Source organism: Pleuronectes platessa, chromosome 17 (genome assembly GCF_947347685.1).
Source record: "Pleuronectes platessa chromosome 17, fPlePla1.1, whole genome shotgun sequence".
NCBI classification, from domain to species: domain Eukaryota; kingdom Metazoa; phylum Chordata; class Actinopteri; order Pleuronectiformes; family Pleuronectidae; genus Pleuronectes; species Pleuronectes platessa.
In genome coordinates this window covers 6,403,058-6,430,729 of record NC_070642.1, presented here as the reverse complement: position 1 = coordinate 6,430,729, position 27,672 = coordinate 6,403,058, and the positions used below count along the sequence as shown (strand labels likewise).

The window sequence follows — 27,672 nt, the reverse complement described above, 5'->3', positions numbered from 1 at the left end:
GTGTACTTCAGTAAACATCAACACACTTACTATTTAACAGACAGAAAAATGCTCTGAATTTATATAACACTTTTCTAGACCTGATGTCTACTCACAGTTTTGTTACTCACCCATTCACTCATTCATACAGTGCATCTATGTGCAGCACTTTCTCTGTCACACATCACTCACACACTTCCAGCACAGCCCAAAGACACTTCAACACGCGGAATGGGGGAGACATGGATCCGACTGCTGACCTTCTGGCTAGTGAACGACATGTCCACTTCCTCAGTTAATGGTGTTCCATGTCAGCACGCTCTAAAATCGCTCTATCACTAAGTAGAAAAGAAAACCACGGATCTTTTTGTTTCATCATTTTATATGTAATCTCGACTGACTCACTGAATTGTAGAGCAGATAGGGGATCTTTTTTTTTCTCTTCACTGTTTCCAAGTGTTTGCTCAAGGTAGGAGGTATTGGGTTTCTCTTTACATTTTTTCCAGGTCATGACTTAAGTGCTTTGAGATGATATATTTACATTTCACTGATATTTAACTCTCCAACAATGCAATGTCCTGTTTAAGTATAATTATTTCCCTGTATCAGATATACCAGATCCAGTTTCATGGCCTCTTGTAAAGTCCCCTCTATAGGGGTATCAAGTTTTCCAGCCTTGTGGATTTTCAGGTATAACATCCCTCACCCTTTTGTTATGTGTCTGGGAGAGACCTTGAAGAGCAGAACTGATTCAGCCAGTAAAACCTGAACAGGTAAGGTCAGGAGGGAAATAGGTTTACCTTCAGAGCTGAGCACTTCCTGGACAGGACCAGTGAAAAATGTAGTCCTTTACCTAGTTAATGTAACAAGAGCAGAGTGTGAAAAACTTATTATAAATAAATGTCCTCCATTCAAAATGCTACTTGAGTAAACTATGTGTGATGTGTTTACATTACTTAGCTCTAATTTTACATAATGTTTGAGAAATCATGATATCATATAATCTGTATGTGTCTCTCATGTCCTGCAAAGTAAGTAAAGCTGAATACAGTAATTGCAGTTGATTAAAACATGCAATCATTTCCCTCTAAAATGTGGCAGAGTTGTTTAAAAAAGTATAGAAACCCATGTAAAATTTACTTATCTTCCACCACTGTCCAGTTTACAGTATTTAAAGAATGTTTTCAAAAATGATATCAACAACAGTAGGTCAAAGCTTTATACTGTATATCCTGTTGTACTAACAGACCTAGAGAGAGAGGCGGTGGACTAGTGGCAGAAAGTTGGACTATGGGCAGAGAATCCAACGGTTTCTGGTTTGACTCCACGGAGAGACAACACAAAAACATACCTGGACGGACAACACCTGGATCTGTTCCCCCCTGTCTAAGTGCCTACCTCACCCCCCTGTCTAAGTGAACCTGAGCAAGGCACCTTACTCCCCCAACACCTGCTCCCCGGGCGCTGTGCATGGCTGCCCGCTGCTCTGTGTGTGCTCCTGTGTTCACCAGATGGGACAAAAGCAGAGAACAAATTTCCCCCATTTGCATGTCGTGTGTGTGTGCATGTGTGTGGGACCAATAAATGTATCTTATCTCTAAAAAGGTACTATACATTCACCAATGATTCACCAAACATAACTACGGTGCAATATAAAATAAATAATACTACATTAAAAACAAATGAAAAATATAATAAAACATAAAAACTATGTAGTAAAGAATAAAACTGCAATATAAAAATAAAAGACAACATAAAAACAGTGAAATATTAAATAAAATAAAAATATGCTGTATAAAACAAAATACAACATAAAACAGTGCAATACAATATCAGCAAATAAAATAAACATAAAAATAGTGCAGTGGATAATAAAATACGAAATAAAAAACTCTATTGGGTTTATTGGCGGGTGGCAACCGATGTCAAGGTGCATTACCAAAAATATAAAACTGTGCAGTATAAAATGAAATTGAATTAAATAAAGTACAACATAAAAACTTTGCAGCATATAATAAAATGAAATAAAATAATTTACCACATTAAAAAAGACAACTATAAGGCGGGTGGCTGGAGTTCTCGGGTGCTGTATAAACACCATATCTGAACTCAGTCAAATTAATATATAGATAAATAATAAATAGATTAAAATCTGAATGTGTTATAAGTTATAATATTGATTAAAAGGTTACAGCAGTATATACGTAATGTTTTATTTAAGCCATGTTTTATATAAGTCATGTTTCTAAAGTTAAGAAGTTTTCCAGTTGACACCTCACGCTACGCTCTCGTGTTACGCCACTGGAGGCGGCTCCGTGATTCGCTGAGCAGCAGCTCGCGCGCCCTCCCGTTGGCTGCACTGTACACGTCAGCGTTCAACAAGTTTCAGCCCAGATGTTGGAGCCTCTTCCTGGTGTGAGCGTGTTGACACATCGCTCCTCGTCCGGGTGAGTTGAGGTCCAAAGTGAAGCCTACTGCTAACTAGTGCTTTGTTTCAAAGTCAAACCAGCACGTCACCCACTCACTTCGCTCTGTTCTTCCTGCTGTGCTCCACAGGTGCCGAGAACCAGCCGCGGAATCTCGCTCCGATGACACGGTGTCCGAGTGAGGAAGAGGACCCGCCGTCACAAACACAAACTTCTGCCATTCGGTTGAAGAAGCGGCTCACGTGACGTCGGACGGTGATCTTCAGTGCACGAGGAAGTGATGTCGCCAACGAGTTCACAGCGAAGAAAAAGGTGAATCAAAGCCACTGCCCCTCTGCCTTTCAAGTCTGTTTCCACCGGGAGAAAAATGAGGTCTCGAATGTTCAGGAGGAGCCTGCTGCCACTGCTGCTCCTCTTCTTCGTAGTTCTGTCTGTGACGGTTTTATTATTACTCTTCGGCAATGATGAAAGTGGAACTGATCACGTGGCTCAGGGAAATGAGGAGGAAAGGGTGAAGTTTAACTTTGGTTCTCCGTCAGACTTGACTCAGTCCGTTTACAACGCAAACTACAAGCAGTATATTCAGAATTCGGACAAGTTTGTTGGGGAGCCTCAGCTGGTGCTGGTTGTGCAGGTCCACAACAGGCCTGAATACCTCAAGCTGCTCATCAAGTCGTTGAAGGAAATCAAAGAGACATACGGCTTCCTTTTGATCTTCAGTCATGACTATTTTACAGAGGAAATAAACACGATAGTGCAGGGGATAACTTTCTGCAGGGTACTGCAAATTTATTTCCCTTTCAGCACTCAGCTGTATCCCAATGAGTTTCCCGGGCAGGATCCACGAGACTGCCCCCGAGACATGTCCAAGGACAACGCTGTGAAAACAGGATGCCTAAACGCACAACACCCTGACTCCTATGGGCACTACAGGGAAGCCCTCATCACTCAAACCAAACACCACTGGTGGTGGAAAATGCACTTTGTGTGGGAGCGAGTGCAGTTGATGCAGGGCTATAGTGGGTTTGTAGTGTTTCTGGAGGAGGACAACTACATCTTACCGGACTTTTTCCACTTCTATAAGTCAATGGTAGAGTTCAGCAAGAACAGCTGCCCGGACTGCGACATGCTGGCTCTGGGTAACCACAATGGCGTGACTGATTTTGTTAAACTGTCCAATAAGGTTTTGACCACTGGGTGGATGTCCACGAAACACAACATAGGTATGGCCCTCTCCAGGGAGGTGTACTACAAATTGATGGGCTGCAGCCAAGAGTTCTGCACCTATGACGACTACAACTGGGACTGGACTTTGCAGCACTTGTCAGGAACATGCATACCAAAGCCCCTCAAAGTGCTTGTAGCGCAGGGCTCCCGGGTTCTTCACACAGGAGACTGTGGCCTTCACCAGAAGGACGGGTGCAGGCCAGAATTGGCTTCACAGAGGGCAGAGGAAGGGCTTCAGAGTGCCAAGCATGCCTTATTTCCTTCATCCCTTCTCCTTAATGGTGCAGAAGCAGTAGAGCACAAGGCACACATGAAGAATGGAGGATGGGGAGACACCCGTGACCATATTCTATGCAATAACTATGCTAAGCGACTTTGAACTGTACCTTTTTCTCAAAAGTAGAATTTGGTATTCTGCGAATGAGCAATTACACATCACTTTTCAGGGCTTTAAGGCTATAATGGTAAAATGCTATAAAGAAATATAACTAAACATGGTGCATGCACACAGCTAGTTTATTTTTTGTAATCACCAAAGCTGCACTAATGCCAAAGACATTGTGGAGTTTGTGCATTGTGCGTTTTTAATGCATGCACATTCCAACAAGCTGCTCAGTTTCATTTCATCATGTTTGTTTATCTCTGGGTGTCTCACAAGCCAAAACATCAGGTTAGATTTATTGCACAGTGATGGTGAATTAGAATAAACAACACACACACACACACACACTGCTTTTTATGGACCATTCAGTTGTAAGGATTTTTACACCTTCTTTTCATGGTACGGATTTTATATGCAACACCAAAAATAATGTTCATGTAATGTACATACATAGAGGTGTAATCAAATGTGCGTGACTGTCTTCAATTTTATATGCTCTGATTAATTGAGCAGCTCTGTCTTCGGAGTTTAACTTTGTGTTACTTAAAGTCTCTCTGCTCTTACCAGAGGTCTTTTTTCTGAGGGGAGGTCGACAGACACCACTTGACTTAATCTGTCTCATACTACCCAGTGTATTGATCCCATGTTACAACATGCGAGAGGTTATTGATTTATTTTTTGGTTCTCTGTGTGCATTTTCTTTCTGATTGGAGCTAAGTGACCTTTTGGAGTCTGGTTCAAGATTCTGATAATGCAAACGTCAGGGTCGTCTGTGATTCTGCATTTCCAGATTAGCACCTTCATGGTCAGAATTGATACTGGGAAATAAAAACAATGAATTGCATTGGGATTAGATGTAGAGAGAAAGACCGATGTTTTTTTTTTTTTCTTTACAGGCATTCATTCAGTAGATAAAAAATATCTCACTGGAGATAAACTCTCCCTTTTACATTATAAAAGAATGAGGGAAACATAATCCTAATGATGCTGTTGATGGCTTCAAGATCACCAAACGTGCCTTTTTTTATAGTTCCTCTGTGCCCATGCCTGTTTTAAAGAGATTTTTAAAAGTGCACTGATAACATTGGAATTCACCTTGTATTTTGCATTGTATTTACCAATTCTTTTGACTTATAATTGCTGATGGTTATTATTTGATAGTGTCTATATTTACAAGATTTTTAGGGGAAACAAGTGGAAATTAATTTCACAAAAGAAATCCTTAGTATACAGTTAGGTAAAATGATGCCTCACTGTGGAATATTGCTTGTACAGAAGATAGTTGCCCCAATAAGTGCCCTAACCTGTTTAACCTGATATAAGGGCATCACAGTGTGCCTTAGGGAGATTCAAATCTGCAATGAATGTGATAATGGATAGATTATATTCTGTTCATGTTGAAAAGCACAATACATTTTTAAGAATGTAGAAAAGACACCCAAATTTACATATAATGAATTTCTGTGTATTTGGATTATTTTTGTGTGTTTGTCGACTGTTTTTGTGTGTATGTGGGATGTTTGATGATCCCTTAATCAGTGAGATGGTGTACATTTTCATGAAGTGAATCCAACCTTTATTGTTGCCATTTTTGCTTGTTCTATTGTTTCTCTCTGACCATCACTTGAAATTGCTGATTATTGTTCACTTAATGTTTTGCCAAATGGAAAATAAAAGACATTGAATGTTTGTCTGGTCATTGTTTTTTTTAATGTAAATAATAACTTGTAACACTTCGAGATAATATCAATCGCTACCTTGAGTGACACAGCAAGTTAAGTTTTTTAAAGGAAATGTTTCTTAGTCATCATTTCCTAATGTAAATATCTTTATTTATCAAGGTTACAACGAGTTTGTAAAATAAAATGGGAATTTATTCAGAAATAAGATTAAAAACTTAAAACAAACTAATCTTAAATAATTTTGAAAACATTGTCTCTGTCTTGGCAATAACACATTGATAAATCATCCAGACTGAGCTACAGTGACTGCTCTGTAAAAAAATGATTTTTTTTATGACAAATTAAAATCTCTTTGAGCAGCTGAGCCTTAAAAAAAAAGAGAAGCTGACGGCAACTCGGAGGTTCTTCCGGGTATACGTCACGTGATTGACGCGCCTGGTTTCATTGGCCGACTTCTGCTCCTTGTTTATTTCCGGAAGTAAGTTATCAGTGTCACACTTTCCATCAGGACTATCAAACATCTCCAACGACGCAACAACAGGTACAAGATAATTCCGTATTCAAAAACGTGAAGTCCTTTTATTTAGCTGTTGAACTAATAAGTCAGTTGTCTCGTCGCATCAGCGCATCAGCGCATCATGTTTACATTTGTGGATGTAGCCAGTGTTAGCCGTTAGCTCTCCGTAGCGTAGCTTACGTAATGTACTTTGTCTTCAAAAGAGAGAAAGACAAATAATCCAAAACCACATTCATGGCACTCTGAAGTAATGTCTGAGTCTTTGTGTCAAGATTTCACATACTTTGCCCTGTTAGTGAGTCAACACGGCCGCGGGCGAGGAGGTGAAGCGACCGTGTCGATAAACTGATGTTAGCCATGATTACACATTAGCTAGCTTGTTAATGATGCCCATTCTTTAAATGCCTCACAAATATGTACTGGCTATTCAGGAGAAGGTCGATTCTACTTTACCATAAGTGTTTTAACTCCAGAAAAGGTAGTGATTCATTAAGTGCCTGTCATGGTTTATGTTTCACCCTCTTTGTGTGTCCTCTTCCACAGGATGGCACATTGGTTTCACAGGAACCCACTGAAGGCAACAGCGCCTGTGTCCTTTAATTTTTATGGTGTGGCAGGGAGCCCCTCTGCCAATAAGATATGCAAGTATGTCTTATCCCCAGTTAATAAACTAGCAAGGGTATTATAACAATGGACATTGACTATGAAAAAGATCCTATACAGATATACCTTTGGTGTGGTCCTCTTACCTGTCCTCATGATGATCTAATGACCATCAGTGTGATGCTGCTGTCACAGTCCTGGGATCAGTTGTGTTTCTTTAACTGATTGGGTATAATAGCCTTGTTGGATACAATCTGTATGAATGATGTAATGATTATGATAGATGTTGGACATCAGTTGATGGCTGCTTTTATTTTGTGACACGTTCAGTGACCTGAGGACAACCAGGGCGAGGCTGCTGGAGATGTTCACTGATGTCACCTGCAACCCAGAGATCATGAAAAATGCCACAGATGCATACTTCTCCCTCTTACAAGGTTTGTTTACACTGAAAAAAAATGAATCTCCTCTCCTCCACCTGTCCTGCTTACATCAGTGTTTTTATCCTAGGAGTTTTGTCAGGAGCGGTGCTGTTCTGTACCAGTCTGTGAGCGTGTAACGCTGGACTGTTATATATGTGCTATGGTAGAGAAAGAAAAAGGAATATTCAGTATACATCTGATTTTTCATGGTGACCTTGTTAGTGTTTTGATTTACTTAGGGAGTTTGAAACTTGAAAGGTTTCACAGGCCCAGATTATAGCTAGTAGTAACGAATGTTGAAGAATAAGGTTTTACTGAGAGGAGACAGGCGGAGGAATAGAGAGGAGATGACTCCTGTCATATCTCTTTACAAACTAATGCTATACAGTATTATAGTGCTGCATAATCAGGTGAATTCAGACACCACAGTGGGTTAAACCTTAACCATTTAATGAGAATGCTCAACACTCAACACTTCCCTCAAAATGACAGATAATAACAAGCATTGAGTAGATGTCAGCTGATGATATCAATTGCACATACACAATTGTTTTATTCTTCATTGAGGCAGATCTCATTTTGTGTGAGGGACACTGGCACACAAAAGCTTTCAATCACAAAGACAACTGGTGGATGCCTTTACAGAGACATTAACATGTTGTTACAAATTTGGATATAATCAAAAAATTGTAAATTAAAGTTATTTTATCATTGAAAGTGTCTTCAAATTAAATAAAAAATGAATCATATTCTGAGAACCATTGTTGCGCTGCTTACCGGTGATGTCTGTGTATTCATATTCAGGTGTGTGTAAGGTACCCCTACTTTCATACCAGCACTGGTCAGCTGCGTGTAGTGTAGAAAGCACCAGTTACAGGTTACATTTTGTAGTAAATATCAATGAACCATGCGAAATTTCAGCAATAATAATGCAGTTGGTCAGTCAGTATGAGCTCAGGCTGCTCAGTTAAATCCACTGTTCAAACCAACAGAGCTGTATCTTAATTCTAGTGGCAAATCCAAGTTTGACAGGTGACATTTATAGAAATGTTTGTAAAATGATCTACAAGACACCCAGCACTGCATGATGGAACTGTACAGGAGTTAGGTTTATATATTTCAGTCAATAAAAACATTGCATTGCCTCCATAAAGAACTAGCAGATATATGCAACACACAATGTTCAATTTTCATCGAATGTGTTTCCAACTTCTAAGGAATCGGAATATTACCTAAATATACCAGTAACTGCTTCTGAGCATGGTCTTTGCATCTCGTTGATGCATTAAAAGTTTGCATTTTGAACCTTTATGAGACAAGCACACTTCATGGCTTTTAACATACATTTTAACATAGCTTATATACATTAAAATCTGTTTCTCTTTGTCTTCTGTAACTTTTTGTAGCTTTGCACCTAACCAGCTGCTTCTCTGTTTTTAAACATCGGTTTAACACAACAGGCTTCATCTCATCCTTGGATGGAACTACACAGGAGAACAAAATGAGGTTCATCCAGAACTTCAAGTGGACTGACACCTTACAAGGAAACACACCAAGGTAGAACGATAAGAGAAACTCGTACAACCAGACTTGTAGTAGGTGAAGGGACTCGCCTTCTTTTTCACATCTGAACGATGGCGTGATGTACTTGCAAAGACCTAGTTAGGATTGTTCTAAACATAGTGTTAATATCTGTTAACAGTGGCTGCTGGAAGGTAAAGGAATTGTAAAATGAGCAATTTCGGGCATAACTGATCAAACACATACACACACACACTTTTACACACACGGTTATACATGGAAAAAGTTGTTGGTTATTCCAGAGGTCAGCAGCTACAGTGAGTTCTGTTTGGCGCTGATTTTGAATGTTGGCAATACTGACTTGTTTATATGTTTATTTGCATTATCATTATTGCATGTTACATTATTATTTAAAGATATACAAAATACAACAGCTATGATTATATTATTTAGTTTTGTTGACAATCTCAAAAATGTGTACACGCAATGATAATGTATGTCATGATTAATGATTAAAGATGTCGTCTTAGTGGACTGCATTAAAATGAAGGGTGGTTCTATTTATTAATTTTCCTTACATTAGGGATCATAATAATAGAGACACCTCATAGTATTGCAGGTCAGCACAAAACCACCCTTAACTATTGCATCAGAGCTAAATTGTTTAATTTGATTAAAACCCAAATGACAGTATTGACAAAAGTGAAAGACATATAAAAGTAGAACATACAGCAGAGCAGTTGTATTCAGGCTGTACAGGTGTGAGTGGACACAGACCTAGGTTAAGTGCAGCACTGAATGCACCCAAATCCGTCCTCAATGGGACCGCAGATCCCATTACTGCAACCACATTTGGAAGTCATCTGGGATGCATATGGCTAAATTATTTTTGCTGTGTGAGCACATACTGTACGTCCTGAGCAACATATGATGGACCACCAATTCAGCTGCAACTCTGAACCGCTACAATGAATTGTAATACGTTGATGTGTTCGTAGCCACTGCCATAGTATCAGCACTACTCACCACATAATAATTGACACTTTTCTTAAATTGGTGAAGTCTTTTAAGTAATGCTGAACACTAGTGATCGGATCTTTCAGGGCGGATGTTGATGCCAGGTGTGCGCAGAGCCTATATAACCCACTGTCTCTGGTTTCTCTCCTCCCAGTGCCCAGCAGGATGCAGTGTTTGAAATGGTCTCCATGGCCTTCAATGTAGCCGTCTGGTACACCAAGTTTGCCTCACGACTAGCAGGCAAAGAAAAGTATGTGGTCATTTTGTTTATATTCGTGCATTCATTTTTGTGAAATCAGTCGTATACTAAATACCAATTACTGTCGTGATTGTGTCTTATAGCATAACAGAGCCTGAGGCAAAAGACGTTCACCGGAGCCTGAAGGTTTCTGCTGGAATGTTCAAAAACCTCAAGGTGAGTCTCATCAACACAAGTCTTCAGCCTAAATTATGGCAGAGCTGGGAAGCACTTTTTTCTGGAGGGTTCCTCACTGTACATATTATTTTTAACTCCCCTCGTAACCACAATATTCACATTTTACTGTTTTGTAAACGACATACTGTTCATAGGTGTAAAAACTTAGAACAATGGGATTTTGCCAAACACCCTGAGAAAAAAAAAAAAGCGGAGAGGCGTTGGACTAGTGGCAGAATAATTCCCATTGGACTATGGGCAGAAAGTTACGGACATCGGACTGGAAGGTCGCTGGTTCGATTCCTTGCGGTGACAATACAACATACCTGCCAGGACAACACTCGGATCTGTTCCAAAGTCCAAAGAGCACTCTCCCTACCCCCACTGTCTAAGTGCCCCTGAGCAAGGCACCTTACTCCCTAAATATCTGCTCCCTGGGCGCTGTGCATGGCTGCCCACTGCTCTGTGTGTCCTGTGATGTTCACCAGATGGGACAAAAAGCAGAAGACAAATTTCCCTACTCTGCATGTTGTGTGATTGTGCATGTGTTTGGGATCAATAAATGTATATTATCTTATCTTATCTTACAACAGCACACCCTTTACTTTTCGCATTGGTTAAGAATACATTCATAAATTTATACATTTGGGAGGGGTTGTGTGTGTGTGTGTGTGTGTTTTTTTTAAATAACTATCTGGCACGTTTCCTGCAGGACGTTCACATCCCTCGCCTCATCACCCCGGCTGAAAAGGGCAGAGACCTGGAGCCCCGAGTGATGGATGCATACATCATCCAGTGCCAAGCAGAAGCACAAGAAGGTACAGTAGCTCAATTACAGCACTGCACTTTTCACTACGAATGTTTATAAACATTAACTCATTTCTAACCATTGCTGGAGCCAGCTGTGTGTCAGAACTCTTGTTCCTGCCTCCATGAACAGAGAAATTATTTTCTGTTGGAGGTTTTAATCTACCATTCTGTTGACATTTTTAAGGATGTAAAAAAAAAAAAGGCCTTTCTTGTATTCTTTTTACTTTTACTTGCTATGGGATGGTAAACTGAGCTCAGACGTGACCGATGTGATATCTGCATCTAATTTCTGTATAACTTGCATCGAATATGACTTGCAATTGTTTGTCAAAGTTTGTTTGTGAATGTTTAGTAGATCCTAATAAAGTTGTCTTTTCCATTGTATCATAAGCTGAAATAATAGGAGGCGAAAGAACAAAAACAACAATTGTAATTATTCTTAACTCTGCAAGTGTGTTATTTAGAAACGCACCTTTTCCTTAAATTAATAAATCAGTAGATAAACTGACAACGAGAGAGGGTTTCAGATCAAGTCGTATGTTTATCGAAAAATTTATGGAAGGGTCTTCCCCGGCCAAGCTCAAAGCCTGGTGACAGTAGATATGAAGTAATGGGACTTGTGAATATACAAATAATCTATTATCATATTCATGTTATTTTCCATTTTGTTCACTATATTTGAGTTCTTTTATCATAAAGTCACTTTTTTCCTACAGTGACAATTGCCAGGGCGATTGAACTGAAGCACAACGCCACTCTCATCGCAGCGCTGGCATTTGAAACAGCAAACTTCTATCAAAAAGCTGGTCAGTATTTTTCTGCATCTGGTTTAGAAACCCAAATCAACACAGAACAGCAACTATTAAAATGTTTACAATTGTTTTTCACACTTAACGCAATGTTTGTTCATATATAATATGAAAACTGGACCTGGTTCTAAAGACCCGGGTATTAAAGGTAAATTTCCCTTTTTGTAGACCACACACTGAACACATTGGAGCCAGAGTGCAGCAGCAAGTGGAGGAAGTATTTTCAGCTGAAGTGGCACTTTTACATGGCTTATGTGAGTTCATGCGTATCCTGGTGTTCCTCGTGGATTTTAAAACCAAAATACCAACATGTCTTTAAACTTATATTTACCTGTCTTTCATTGTGTTTGCAGGCATACTGTTATCATGGGCAGACACTGCTGGCAAGTGACAAGTGTGGTGAGGCCATAAGATCTCTCCAGGAAGCAGAAAAGTGTACGTTTGTATTGAGCTGACGTGTAATCAACTAGTTGCAGATGCAGTAGGTCATGACACAGGTGCTTCCTGTGTGTGTTTCCTGTGTTGCTGCTGTATTTGTGTGCACATTTGTCATCATGCCTGCTCCTTGGCAGGGGAGGTGAGCAAAAAACACATTCACTACATCGGAATCAGGTTTATTGCCAAGTAGGTTTACAGCAATTCCATCTATGTGTAAACCTACTTGGCAATAAACACCATTTTGATTCTGATTGTAATATAGGGAATGTGGGTTTTTGTTCATCTCTCCTGCCAAAATGGCCAAACATCTGTTTTTGTATTAACACAAGGATGTCTCTGTTTAGGTTACTCCCGTGCTGAGGCGCTGTGTAAAGAGTATCGTCAGACCAAAGGCCCGGGCACCACAGCCAAACCATCAGAGCAACTGTTCTTCCTCAAACTGGGCGGCCTCATTAAAATCACACTGGAGAAGTGCCAGAGAGAAAATGGATTTATGTGAGTGTGTCAGGATGGACACAATACACAATACATGCATACAATGAATATTACCATCCCCAAAAGAGTCTTACTGAGACAGTAAGATGATTTACTTTGTTTATTAAAGTATATTAACTTATCAGAAAACCTTCTTATCACACTGTCAATAGTTAAGTAACAGTTGCCAATAGTATCTCTTTGCAGTTTAAGCAGCTGCTTAGTTATTCCTGTTTATATCCAGTTTGGCTGGTAAATAGTGCACCAATCAAACCTGAACAGACAGAGTTTGAAATTTTCACAATACCTCAAGTTTTTAAGTCTTACACCCTTAAATTGTACCTCTGAACATATTCCCTCAGATACTTCCATAAGGTCCCAGTTGAGGCCCCCCTGCTGGAGCTGAAGGCGAGTTACGGCCTGGCTGAGCCGGTCACATTTGAGCTGCCGCCTCTCAGCGAGCTGTGCACTCCTGAGGTTTACGCCACCTTCGATCTGACTAAAGGAGCCAAAAATGGAAAGGTACTGCCGCTGGCCGCACACACAATCTCCAAATCAAAAAGTCAACAGGGGTATGATTCTGAGCTCTGTTGTTTTTATTCTAACTTTAGGCAAAACCCAAGGAGGAGGAGGTGAAACCAGTGAAGGAGCCAGATTTGAAGCCTCAGACAGACACAGGCTGTGTCATTTCCTAAACCCCCCAAACACTTCATGTACAGCATCATGCTTCACCTCCATCGACTGTACTGATGGCATCTATATTTCCTTCCAAGTATACATCCATAGGAAATGTATTTTTTAATTAATCCATGACGTTTTACATTTATGCTAAGACATGTGTATTGTATTTGGGTATGACTGCCGTTGTTATTGCATTTAAACCAGAGCCAGTTAAACATCATAGCTCACATGTTTGGAGTTTAATTAGGGCCCGAGCACCGACAGTGCTTTCGCTTGATTGTTCAGGAAAATTAGTCGTATTTTTGACGGCTTAAACATACTCAAAAACTCTAAACTTCGCGGGCGTATCAGGCATGATGAAAATGTATGTATTCTGGAGTAATCTAAATGGCTCAACGGTGCCCCCTAAAACACAACAGGAGGTCGGCCATCTTTGATTTTGTGGTCATTTGGGCTGTTTTACATGTGTATTTTTAACAAACTCCTAGAGCTTTCATCAGATCAACCTTCTCAAACTAAACATCAAACCTCTTTCACACAATCGCATTCCCGCCCTAAACAGATCCGTATGTCAATATTGACTCATCGTCACTGTGCCTACTGCTGGGGACAGGAAGTGACAAGTTTTATACTTTGATGCTTCGAGTATGTTCAAGCCGTCAAAACAGCCCTCAGCCTTGCTTTGACCTCATTGGATCTCTCCAGAGGTTTTTCCCGTCAGTCTGTAACCTCAGCAGAGTCTTCTTTGTTTCGCAGAGCTGGATATTGAGGTCAGCACTGAAACTCTTCTCCTGTACCAGCAATTCAAAGAGCTCCAGATATTGATTTGCCACCTTTTTCTTATTTTTTTACTTTCGCCCCCTTCCCCACTAGGCTCCCGATAGTCATCGTACATGATGAACATTTTTTTTCATCCTCTGCAGTTCTTGTCTGCTCTTCTCTTCATTCTCCTTTTCCCTCAGTTCTGCAAGGTACAGAGGGAAATGGATCAGCCGTAGGTCACTCATCTTGTGTGCATTTATGGTCTTTTCCTCGTTTAACGTCACTGCTGAGTTTAGTTGTTCAGATGATTACACAGAATATCTTAAACCTTTGATACACAAGCTACGCAAACCCCTTCTAATGCACAACATGGGTCAAAGATGACCCGTATTCATTTCCTGTGTTAATTCATGCACGGCTGGAAGTTTCTTTGCCATATTCTTTTATAAGTTATATGTAGAAGAAAACGTCTTCATTTAGGAGAAGTCATCAAAGCAGCCTACTTCATTTAGGAGAGCTGGAGTCCAAGACACACCCACAACTCCAGCTTGATTCTACAGTGTAGAACATAGTCTAGGTCCTCCGCAATCAGAGATTTCAGACTCGCAATCAAGATTAAGAATTGCCTCATCATTTCCCCCATCCTGTTCTTCATACAGCATCTTTATGACCATTATACCTTGAGTCTAAAATGATAGCGACTAGCCAACAATCTGTATAAAGAGAATCAAAAGCATATTTTCAGATGCATATGAATCAGTCAATTAAGTATATACTGTTATATTTCGTGCTTTATTTTGTGGATCTAGCTATGGTTTGCCAACGAGAAAAGAAGCTAGCTAGCTAACCGCTAGTTAGTATTGTACATCTTTCTCTTTCTAACTATTAATGATTAGTGAGAAAGAAAATAAGACTTACAAGCATCAGATGGGCAAAAGCAGCTGTCTGAAATTAATAGTAGGTGTTCCGTAATGAAAACATACTGTATGGGTCATTTTAGACCGATGTGTTGAAAAGTGATGTAGAAATACAAAATGTACTTTCGTTCATAAAGTAAGAAAGGATAATGATTTGTAATCAAAAACAAGATATTTAATGAATATTTAGAATATTTATTGATAAAATACTTTCATTTCAAACATATCAAAGAAACACTCATGCTTGAAATAACACTAGAAGTGAATACGGGATCCTTTTTGACCCATGTTGTACATTAAAAGGGTATTTATACAAACAATATTTTGATTGAAAAAGTAACAAAGTAAACATTTAAATACGGATTAAGATTGGAGATCTTTTGATCATCACAAATCCTTAATACATTTTTCTCCAATCCAAGTTAATTGCGGAATACCTGAAATACCGAATGATGAAATTCAAAAGATATAGATCAAAAAAGAGCTGGGTCACTTTGTTGTATATCAAAGGGTTAAGCTGAAAGAATAACACTTGTTTGTGACTTTCAACAGTAACTCCACCCAGGCTTTATAAAAATTGAACACTTCAAAGGATTCATTAGGGCAAATAATTCTTTGTCATTTTGCTTTAATGATACAGTGTCAGTGGTCATACATTCCTTTGATGTCTTAGACTGTTGTTAAAGGAAACATTGTATACGATCTGAAGAGAAACATGTGTTTTTGCCCTGAACAGATTTATTAGTCTGACAGTGATATCACCACTTATTTACCAAAAGGGAGGTAAGCCTCGTTTTACATTAATTCGATTTAAATAACATTTTCAACAAATGGACAGGTCTTCTAGGCCTTGGTTAGGATAACTTTTGAAAGATTTTCTTTAATTTAGGATATTTATACTGATGAAAAAGCCTTATGGGCAATGCAGTAATATGAATGGTGCCTTTGCCTGCATTAACCTGTTCACTGTTTCCTCTTATAAGTGTCTGGGTGTTAAACTCTTAACCGCTTTATTGCTCTGGCCTTGTGATAGACAATTTAAAAAAGGCACATCGGTCTATTAAACTTAATAAATGGTTATATATTGAATATAGATCCAAAGCTTTTAAAATGAAATATTTAACACTACATAGACTATGATGAAACAATCTGCAAGAGTAAATGTAGGATTTGCAGTCACACAACCACCCTTTAAACTAAACTACTTTTCAGATGGCTAGAATACTTTCTATTCAGAACCTACACAGAGACAAAATTAACAACTGCATGTGCTATTGCTTTGTTAAGCTGTAGCAGTTTACAATCACGACTTTTAATATAGATCACATGACATCTGTACTGTAGTTATTTTTTGTACATTAGATTACAAAGGCAGTTTTTTACTTTGACTGTTGATTTAAAGAAGCTTCATTACCACATATATTTTAATCATTAGTAATGGTGTCCTGTCGGGGAAAGTATCCCCTTTAGGTATTTAATTTATTTCTATTGTTATGTAATGATAGTTTAGTTGACAACATAACACACTTAACGACAGTATACAGTTCTGTGTAATTTGAATCATGTTTATTGTGATTGATTTTGGTTGAATGACATTCATTGTTTCAGTGGATACATCAGAATAGTCACTGACGTATACAAAGCTGAACTCCTGTATACATGAACAGAGTCTGTGCATCCACTGCTATTATTGTATTTCATTTTAGGGCAAAGGTCAAACCATTGTAAGGGCTTGGCGCCACATATGCGAATCCGAATAGAGTATTGCGGGTCAGAGTTCACCAGAGTTGAGTTTCACACAGTCACTCCGGGATTTGCCCCACCACAGGAAGTGAATGCATTCGCCTCCTCACTTGCACAGATTGAGGCGAAGGTTGGCCACCGATATATATTCGCATATGTGTGACCGGGACTTAATGGTCAACCCACCGGAGCTTGAGGATCAACTGGACATTAGTGTCTAAGATAATTTTCTGTGCTAGTTCAGGGGCAGTGCAGGAGCTGCTTCTGATGTCAAAAAACTCTTCCAATTTATACGGTCACATCTGATGAAACAAGATAATCAACTGCTAAAAACTTGTATAAATTATAATATACAGCCCAAACATACTCCTCCATGTCCCTACTTGTATATTAACTTACATGAGCTAGACTACTGCTGAAAAAGCAGACGAGATTCTCACTAAATTTCCTCATTGCACATTGTCATAAGCTGTGCAGGGATGTCTATCGGTTGAGACGCGTTTCTCCTTGTGGTCTGATTTGGTTTGAATGGAAATGTTGGTTTGATAAACTTGGATCAGTGGGTTTAACTGGGAAGCATTAATATGAGCAGAGCTGTTTATTAACAAAGAGTGTGTGGAATCATCATTACAGTGTAATACTCCTTTAGCCCTCTAATGGTGTCTTTCATGTAAAATATATTCCAGATTGTGTTAATTCATTCATTGAACCACATTCGTCTGTGTCTGCTGTTTGTATACGACAACACTTTATTGAGTTGTGTCAGTTCAAGATACACTTGAGCATTATCCTGTCTGTTGTTGTGCAGAATGAGCTCCACCGAGTTAACAATGGTCCGATTTGTCAGGGGCAAGCACAGCTGAGATTGTAGAAACACACTTGAGAAGCCTAGTCACTCCTGAAATAAACAGCCCCAGTGATGACGTCATCAAATGAGGATCTTGCACATGTGTAACAAGGAGCTTATGTTCGATAACATCCAGAACCATCTCTACATCTTGGGGCCCTCAGCAAAATACAGGATAAGTTTAAAGCACTGTCTAAATCTTTGTAATTAAATCATACCTAAGATCAATTTCTTTAAACAATGAACCTAAAATAATGTTTTGTCCTGTACTCTCATGCAATGTAGATTGTGTTCATTTTCACCATGATACCTTAGTGATAGGTGGGATCAACACATAACTTTTCAAACGTGCATAATTAAAAGAAAAAAATGTTGCCGATTGATATATTTCAATACATTTACATGAATTCACATAATTTTTTTCACCATCAAATTTGGAAATTGTTCAGTAGCTTAGGGTGGCTGTGTTATATATGCACTAACGTCATTTCCCCCAGTTTTGGATCTAACCTTCATGGTGATCCTCATTAGTGGCCCTATCTTACAGTGGATAGGGCCAGAGTACATCATTAGCAACTCTAATTCAGTGAATGATGACTTTGGGGGGCCCCTGGTGGCTGCAGAGCCCTTAGCAGCTGCCTAGTTGGCTCATAGGAAGTGCCGGCTCAGATCCATACAAGTGTATTTACCAAACCTAGTAGTCTACCTTATCGCTTATATCAATTAAACATATACACCCCACTGAGGTTATATGTTTCTGCTAAGCAATATCCTTTCAATACAGTGTTATATTTTAACATGCCAGTTCTTCTTAACCAATTTGCCTCCATGTCTATCCAACTACAAGAACATTTAGTGTATATAAAGTTTTAAGGATTGAAGAGATATTAAATTCCTCTAAAGGTTAAACGACACCAAATGTGTTTGAGTTTGAAGGAAACATCCATTAAATGGGCTTTCCTCTATTCCAGTATTTCACTTTGATATTCGGCCAAGAGCTGAAAGATGAAGATAAATGTAAATATATGTAGGTGTCAGATATTAAAATGTCTGTAACAAATGATTTAAGTGATTTTCAGGTCAATTTAGGGACAAATATCCTGGAAACATTGAGGTTCATATATAATCAAATTGGCAGCAAGCCTTGACATTCTACACACTGACTACTATAAGTCCAGCCCCTTCAGGACAAGAATGAAACTGATTGCATTACAGTGGCAGCTCTGTGATAAGGTTTGCACTGTTGTATTTGACTTCTCAGGTTTCACGGCGAATCCTGTATCCTGTAGCGTGTTTTTCTACAGGAGTAGAAAAACTAAGTCAACACATTTGCAGGGGAGCGCTAGAGAAAGAATTATAATTTCGGAAGAATGAACAACAGCCTCCAGCAGGAGGTAAGTGTTTTAACAATGGAGCAAGACAAACAGAAATGTTAGCTAAGGCTGTGTTCAGTGACACTGTAACAGAGGTGTAAGTGTTGGCTTTCAGGAGCTGTTTGTGACCAGCCACAGGTGAATCTTCACTCTTAGATGCTCTAGTCAGTAGTAGAATATATAATGACAACATGCTGTACATAAAGATAACAATCATAACAGGTATAAGTTTAGACCTGTCTGATCTTTCAGGTTATAGTCATCCAGGAAACAGAGTTTGCCGGTTCAACCCAGAGCAAACAGAACATGATCATCCACTTCACCAGCGGTGAAACTATGGAAGTAGAAGATATTGAGGAGGAAGCGGCGCAGCCCTCGAATAGCTCTCCGTTGAGAGAACCCATGGAGAGGGTGAGAGACGGTTCCAAGCTGTGTCCTTTTAAATACAATTCCCCAAAAGTCCCAAGAACCATCAGTAAATAAAGTTGTAAAAAAAAAGAAAGACAGCTGGTGTCTGTGGCCCTCACCGGTCTGTAAAAAACACAATCATTTAATTGGTTCCAATCCTTTTCCAGAATTACCAACCCTAGCTTTAAACTGGCCTAAGAGTACTACTGTTTTTAGACCTAGCCTAAAGGAGAATATTTGTATTGCTTGTTAATCATTATCATCATCAGTTCAGTTTTTTTTTCTTTCTGTCTCCTCTATCTTAGAATTGGTTCTCATTCAAGAATGTGGCCATTCTAGTTGGGAGGATTTCACTGCATGGTATGTAACACCACAATTAAACTTATTCAAAGTGAACTGAATAAACACTGCGGCGGATTTTAGTTCTGTATGAAAATCTCTTTGAGTTTCAATATATTTTTGTTTCCAACATTAGCTTGTGATTTCCTTGGAGAGAGACTAGCCAGTGCACTTGGACTGAATTCACCCAAATACCAGTCTCTTATAGATCGACATCAGCGTGATCACAAGGTAAAGTCAAATTCAAAACGTATGTATGCAGATATGAACACCTAAGTTAAAAAAACTTGGCATTTATGAATTTTATGTTATATCAAGTTCTATATTTTTGGTTGTATTTGTTATTTATTTTCTTTCCATTTTTTTTAAATAAAGTTTATAGTTAAGCTGTAAAACAAATCAAGCCTCAATTATATTTCATTTCTTTATCATATGGGTTTGACAACGACATCTTAGGAATCATTGCCATTTTTTTTTATATATATGTATTTGTGTGTCTGTCTTTATGCTGATATCGGTGTGGGAAATTATTTCAGCAACATGAACAACTTTATTATTATTATTATCATTATTGTCAATTTACTACTACTACTACTACTAATAATAATAATTATACTAATAATTCACATCAGCTACCAAAATACCATTATCCGTATTAGCCAAGCTCTAATGACAGGTATATGCAGAGACTTTTTGTGATATAAAAGTGTGACGTGTCCGGGCTGAGAACGTGATGAAACTGCAGTTAACAGTTCATTTGTAGGAACATGAGTGGGTTGTTCCTTGTGTTTGACTCTGTTCCCTCGGTCTCGCTCAGGAACCGAGCAGCCAGGCCTCCGGCGGCCTCAAGCAGGAACAAGGAGAGATGACCCGCTTCTCTCCAATGTTTGATATTCAATACGGAGCTACAGGAGACACAAGTAGGCCCGCTGATCTCCAGGGGAGCCATGATGGGAAACACGTGAGCAGCAAAGATGGATACCACAACCGAAGCTATCAGGCAGATGAGGATTATTGGAAATAAAAGAAAAAGAAGCAAAGAAGCAGTAACAGTTATGATTGCAAACAGTGACGACACAGAAAGTATGGTGGGACTCTTTGTATATAGTATGGGAATGTTACAAGATAACGTGAAGGATAAAAACACTGACACATTGAAGATGTCAGTGAGTGTACGGAAGCGTATTGCATTCACTTGAAAAAAACAACTCTGTTTTTCTGAGATTATTGTAATCTAGTATTTTGATTAAGTTACATTTTGCATGGACGTTTCGCATAGAGCCTCTGTTCAGCGGGCTACATCTAACTGTTGCACTCTTAGACAGTCTTTTGTTTGGCACGATTTATTGTATTAGCGCCATGACGTATAGCGTCGCTTAAAACTGTCAGACTCTCCTTCTGTATAAATACCAGTGAACTACAAAAGACTAATGCAGCCGAGCGTTTGTTCTCTTATACTGTCAGGAGGCCTCAGCCGAAAAAGGACACGAGAGATGGTTATTGAATCGTGACATCACTGCCGTTTATTTTCCTTCACACTTCAAACCTTCTCTATTGACAGAATCCTCTTCCGTTAGAACCCCTTTCAAAACAAGAGTCCCAATAAACATCCTGCTTATAACAGGAACTACACATAAACCTTCCATAATAAAGCCACTAAATAAAATGGCTTACACTATCAAACGAAATATTTGAATTATGGAGAAAAATGAAAACTATCCTATATCTATCTGTAGCATATCCCACGAAAGACGGTCGAGACGTTCAACTGATGTTTTCAGGATTATTTAAAACTTCCCTAAACAACAGCCTAAGAGATTGTGCCTCTTTCGGGGGTCGCAAAAACATAACACTTTTAATTTGTGAAGTTACAGATCATAACAGTAAGTCCTTGTCTAGAAAGGAACTTCACTTTCAAAATAAAAGCATGTCACACAACTCTTTCTCTCTTTTTTCTGAGATAATTATTTTTTCAAGTGATTCAGTACGCTTCCGTAAGTGTGTGACTATCAGTGTAAAATAATAATAATTATTAATCATGTGGTTAACATTAACATTAACTTAAGCTAAAACAAAAACAGAGAACACGAGAGACTGGTCTTAAATATGTCGAGGGAGGAGAAGCTCATCGCAAACGGTTAATTGTTCCACATATTTGGGGCAGAGACAGAAAATAAATGATCATAGGATAATTTCTTTAATATAAAATATAATAAGTGTAAAAAAAAATAGAAAAGAAATCCGACGAGGATGGGATTCGAACCCACGCGTGCAGAGCACAATGGATTAGCAGTCCATCGCCTTAACCACTCGGCCACCTCGTCGACATGGACCCAATGCTAAATCCCGCCTACTTTATATGTTAAAATAGAGCATAATAATGAAATGTGTGTTGTTCAGTGATTCGCGTTTTGCTACATTTGCCCGACATATTGCAAACAGCTGGTCTTATGTTATACGTCATGTCTTTGAGACGAACGGCCATAGCTAGCGAGCAACGCTAATGTGCTAACAAGATGAGCTAATCTCAGCAACGTGAAAGTTGTCGGCTGACTGCGGTCATGTGATCCGTGAGTTGTGAAAACCCCATCACGCCACCTGCAGCTGGATTAATGAAGTTTTAAGTGTTAAGGTAAAGGTGCGGCTCCTGCCAAATCTCTAAGGTCAGCTGTTTAATAAACTCAAGTCAGCATTGTTTCATTGCATCACGTACATTTGCATTAAAAACTACTAACTACTTTGCTGTGCAGATGACAAAGTATCAGTGGTGTATAAAGTATTTGAAAACCATACTTGAGTAAAAGTACAGATATCTTACCTGAAAGTGACTTCGGTAATAGTAAAAGTCACCCGTAAGAAAATGACTTGAGTAAAAGTCTTAAAGTAGCTCATATTAAATGTACTTAAGTATCAAAAGTATCTGGTGTTGAAATGTACTTAAGTATCAAAAGTAAAAGTACAAGTACCAAACTTAAACATGCTAAGTGTTTTTTATGGTAGCCCTATACAGACACAAGCAACCCAAAATTATTCTCATCAGGATTTATTTCAACTAACTGAAAAAGTATAACAAAAATATACATATAAGATATATTTGTAAACATTCAAACCCCAGATGCTGAGGTCCAAATAGTATTGGACTAGTGCATCTGATCTTCTAGGGACAATAAAGAACCAACACAACAGAATAAACAAGGGCCTCTTAAGTCTTCCTAAGATCAATAATAGACCACAGTATAACCACTAAAAAATTGTTAACTGTAAATATCACTAAAATTGGACCTTTCACTTTCTAATCAGCAGCATGAATGATACACAATACCCCTTATGATAGCTCAGCAAAAGGAAACAAGTTCTAGGCAAACAAAATAAGATAGTTTCTCTTTCGTTAACAAACTGTAGAGTGCTAGTACAGAGAAGAACAGGCCAAATTTCAGACCGAATAATAAAGACTGAACTGAAACGAGCTCCTGCATGAGCACCTGGATAATTCTAAAGGGAATAAATGGATGGGGAATGTGCTCGCATTGATCACATCCCTGCCCTTTGTACACACATCGCTACTCCCCATTGGATGGTTTAGTGAGGTCCTCAGAATGGCCCCTCCAGAGCCGGTCATGACCATGGCGGAATGCCAAGAAGACGATCAAACTGGACACTAGAGGAAGTACAACTCGTAACAAGGTTTCCTCCGGACGATTAGGGTTTTGCGCTGGACTACCCCCGGTTGACGGCTTATCTCCCGTCCCGCCCTCAGATAATCCATCGCAAGGCCCCGTCCGTTCTCGCGCAAACATGCACAGTGCAGATAATCCAATATCATGATGAGAGATTGACAATTATATTCAGATTTTAATTTGTAACGAGTAACGAGGTGTTCGATGTCAATGTAACGGAGTAAAAGTTAATCTTTTTTCTTTTAAATGTAGTGGAGTAAAAGTAGAAGTCCTGATGAATATAAATACTCAAGGAAAGTATAGACCCTCAAAAAAACTACTTAAGTACTGTAACGAAGTACTTTTACTCTATTACTTTACACCACTGCAAAGTATCCACTAGATGGCAACATAAGACAAGGATTGTTCTTTTAGGCTACATGTTTTACAGTATTTGTTGACAGTTAGTCAGTACAATTTGTAGGTACTTGTACTTTACCTGATAATTTCCATTTTATGCTACTTTATACTTCTACTGCAATACATCTCAGAGGAAATGTTGTACTTTTTACTTCATTTGATAACCTACAAGTTACTAATTACTTTTCAGATACAGATTAAAAAAAATAACTGATAAGAAATCAGTATACCAACAGTATATGGATGAGTGAGCTCCACCTTGACAAACTATAACAGCAAAAATGTTATTCATCATTGCATCAAATGCCAATTTATACTGATTACTACGAAGACTGAGCGGTTTTTCTTTAAGCGAGACGACCGAGTCGCTCCTCTCGTTAGGTATGTTGATCTTGAATGTGACAGTGACAAGATCACAGGCCGATGTGATTGGACCACCAAGGTGCAAGTGCAACAGCTTACATATGACGAAAACACGTTAGTGCGAGCACTGGAAGCCATAGAGATTCCATTGCATTGCTTGCAGTGTGACAAGAAACTTCTTACGATGATAGTCTATGAGAGCGTTGTGTGCGATTTTCAATCTGGCTGAAATCGCCGCGTGCTCTATTGAACACAGCTTGACGCTGCAGCCGATTGGACTATGATATTCAGACGCAGCAGGCTGGAAATTTGTCTTAAGAATTTGCATACTTGTATACATTTTAAATATAATAATGATGATTATAATGATGATTGACTAAATGTATCACCATCATCTTTTTTTCTTTTGGAAGCGGGTAACCTATAGGCCTCTATTGGCCAGCCGACCCTGGAATACAGAGGACTGACGCTGTCACGGTTTGGTATTTTCTAGTGTTTAGGTTCCACCTCTGTTTGAAGAAGTGGTTTCTGTTTATTGGTACATCCCGGTATAATGTCTGTTTGTGTGTTTTCTATCTTCACTTCCTGTCTGTGATTGTCTGCAACAGTCCTCATGTGTTACACCTGTGTCCAATTGCCCCTGCCTTCCCTGTGTCTGTATATAAGTCTCTGTGCTCCCCTTTGTTGGATCGTTGTCTAACCTCTTTATGTCCTGTCCTGCTCTCCTGTCTTGCTCTACAGTCCTGGGGCCTCATGTACTAAGACTTGCGTGGATTTCATACTGAAACTTGGCGTACGCCAAAACCCAGAAACTGTCTTACGCACAAATAAATTCAGATGTATCAAAGTGTGCGAACGCATGGATCCAAGCACGTTTCTTTTGTACATCTCAATCAACGTGGAATTGAGCGCACATGCCGACGTGCCAAACTCCTCCCTGTCCACGCCCTCATTTAAATATGCAATTTCATTTAAATAGGCCCCTGGACCTGAGATTCACCTCTTAATCCGATCACCTGGCACCATGAACAGAGTTAAAAAACGCAACTTCACGGAGTCCGAGCTCGAGATTTTGCTCCACGAGGTAGAAATGCGCAAGCATATGTTATTTGGTACCCTGTCAACAGGGATAAATGCTAAACAAAAGACAAATGAGTGGGAGCGTGTTTGCGAGGCCGTCAATGCAGTGGGGTCTCAGCAGTGCACACACTCTGAAATTAAAAAAAAGTGGTCAGACCTCAAGGTGGAGGTGAAGCGGAGGGTTTCTGCCCACCGCCGAAGCGTGACCGCAACAGGTGGGGGGACGGGAGTGGGGGAACTCTCCCCCTTCGATTTGAGAGTGGCCGCTTTGATCGGTGACACAGCTCTCACCGGAGTGGTGGGAGCCCATGAAGGGGACACCGATCATCCCCAAGGTAAATATGGTGAATTCATAAATGCTGTAATTATACTGGTCATACAATTGGCTGCCTACAATACACATAAGTCGTGCGTAAAGATGCCAGGATATTAAAGACTTTGACTCGTGTTTATTAACTTAAATTTTTTATTTTTGAATAGACAAGCAAGGAGAGGGCACGGATTGCTCCGTCGTCCCCTGCGTCTCCTCCGTCGGCCCCGGCGTCTCCAGCCCCGGCGTGTCCTCCGTCGGCCCCGGCGTCTCCAGCGTCACCGCTGACTCCGGTTTCTCCACCGGCTCCGCTGCACGCGGCGCCTCCAATTCATCTGCCAACCACCCGACCGGCCGTGTCCTCAACCGAGCTGTGCTGGAGTCACAGGCAGAAATCGTCAGAGCCATCGGTGGCATTAATGATCGCCTTGATCGGCTTATAAATGTACTCGGTGACATAAGCGCGTCAATAAATACACTTGTGTCAAAGTAAATTCTGTCCTTGCCTCTTTACATGCTTGAAATCACATTCTGCCGGGCCCGTATGGCTCCTCGGGGTGGGTTGCAGTTGACGGGTCCGGCATCCGGTGAGCCGAAGAGCTGGTGTTCAACAGCATTGTATGGGAATTTGATGTACCTGGATGACATTCGGATGATTCCGTCCCACACAGCTGGCATGGCTCGGCTCAGGGTGGACTGGCACACTCCTGACCGATCGGCCAGCTCCCGCTGGAAGGCCCCTGTTGCCAGGAACCCCAGCGTAGTCAGCACCTGTGTGGGCACGGACAACCCCTGGCTCCTGGCTGTGTGGCGCTCTAGGGCCGGCCGCAGCTCTGCGCACAGCTCCAGTAATACTGGCCTGGGGAAACGAAATCGGCTCATGAGCCAATCGTCATCATTTGCGAGTAAGTCCTCGCGTTCCCTAAATATACGTTCCCTTCGGATGTGACCATTTGCGATGTCCTCTAACAACGCTAACACAGCCATTGTTAAAACAATTTTCTTCATCCATTGCGCATGCTTTTATAGCCACCCATATAATTGCAAGGTGTGTTAATTGTTCATTAGTGTGTCTCTGATTTGCAAATCACTCTGATGAGTCATTGTTTTCACCTTTTTTCCCAGTTTCCCAGCGTAACCTCTAAGTGTCGCCAAAGGAACAATAGCTGTAGAAACGTGCGTACGACAGCTCTGGAGCTGGCGTGGGGACCGCACATTTTTACGGTCATTTCACGTTTTGTACATCCGAACGTGAGCGTGGAAAAGGACGTACGCCACGTTTTTCTGCGTACGCAACCTTAGTACATGAGGCCCCTGGGGTCGGATTTATAACCGTTGCGTTCGCACAAAACGGGCCCTGAAACGTGCGTACGCCACTTCTCACGCCAAAGTTGCGATTTATAAAAACGAACTTGACGGGAAAATGTGCGTATATCCCAGCGGGTCGGATTTATAACCGTTGCGTACGCACAAAACGGGGCCTGAAACGTGCGTACGCCACTGCTCACGCCAAAGTTGGGATTTATAAAAACGAACTTGACGGCAAAATTTGCGTATTTCTAAGCAAACTCTGACCCATGCGTACGAACGTTTTGGAGACGGGAAAGTGGCGATGCAGACATGAGGTGTTGAATTGAAGCAGATTATTGATCCACTTCATCATTTACATTAACACCAACATCTTAGTTTTGCTCACGCGACATATCTGCTCCACCCGAGCCTTTTCATTTAAAAATATATAAAACAACTTACAGCAAATTACGTTCATATTCTATTTAACAGTGGAGTTACAGAGCAGAGTCATTAATAGTTTTTAATAATATCTTCTATAATATCTTCAGTACTTCCTTTCACTGCAGTGAACGTGACCGTGCCACAGAGCGCACGGAGCGCACGGAGCACACAGCGCACAGGAGATCACTTATAAGAAATTGAGACACTTTCCCAAAAATATCCCAGTGGAGGTAGGGATCAAAAATGTCCGATTCGGTCCGATTCTCTCAATAAATAAATACTTCCGTGACAGTGGTGCGGGGATCTGCGTGATGTGT

The 27,672-nt window shown here is 40.0% G+C and overlaps 3 protein-coding genes and 1 non-coding gene across 4 annotated transcripts; 3 read left to right on the top strand and 1 right to left on the bottom strand.

Annotated features, from left to right (window-relative positions):
• Window positions 1-2,294: 2,294 nt before the first annotated feature.
• LOC128460003 (alpha-1,6-mannosyl-glycoprotein 2-beta-N-acetylglucosaminyltransferase) lies at window positions 2,295-5,703 on the top strand. Its single transcript, XM_053444987.1, has 2 exons — window positions 2,295-2,426; window positions 2,536-5,703. Exon 2 carries the CDS (start codon window positions 2,773-2,775, stop codon window positions 4,009-4,011), a length of 1,239 nt encoding a protein of 412 aa, XP_053300962.1. The 5' UTR covers window positions 2,295-2,426; window positions 2,536-2,772; the 3' UTR covers window positions 4,012-5,703.
• A 400-nt stretch (window positions 5,704-6,103) lies between these two features.
• On the top strand, window positions 6,104-16,175 carry brox (BRO1 domain and CAAX motif containing). The gene is made up of 13 exons (XM_053444988.1): window positions 6,104-6,237; window positions 6,757-6,858; window positions 7,147-7,253; window positions 8,699-8,795; window positions 9,931-10,026; window positions 10,119-10,191; window positions 10,904-11,009; window positions 11,718-11,807; window positions 11,979-12,064; window positions 12,164-12,245; window positions 12,593-12,743; window positions 13,085-13,244; window positions 13,334-16,175. The coding sequence occupies exons 2-13, from the start codon at window positions 6,758-6,760 to the stop codon at window positions 13,415-13,417; spliced, it is 1,233 nt and encodes a 410-aa protein (XP_053300963.1). The 5' UTR covers window positions 6,104-6,237; window position 6,757; the 3' UTR covers window positions 13,418-16,175.
• Window positions 16,176-17,689: 1,514 nt separating this feature from the next.
• Window positions 17,690-21,730, top strand: LOC128460005 (protein FAM177A1). Its single transcript, XM_053444989.1, has 5 exons — window positions 17,690-19,066; window positions 19,298-19,456; window positions 19,759-19,813; window positions 19,929-20,023; window positions 20,610-21,730. The coding sequence occupies exons 1-5, from the start codon at window positions 19,043-19,045 to the stop codon at window positions 20,814-20,816; spliced, it is 540 nt and encodes a 179-aa protein (XP_053300964.1). The 5' UTR covers window positions 17,690-19,042; the 3' UTR covers window positions 20,817-21,730.
• A 304-nt stretch (window positions 21,731-22,034) lies between these two features.
• On the bottom strand, window positions 22,035-22,116 carry trnas-gcu (transfer RNA serine (anticodon GCU)). The gene has a single exon. It is a non-coding gene; the product is annotated as a tRNA-Ser (tRNA).
• Between the last annotated feature and the right edge of the window lie 5,556 nt (window positions 22,117-27,672).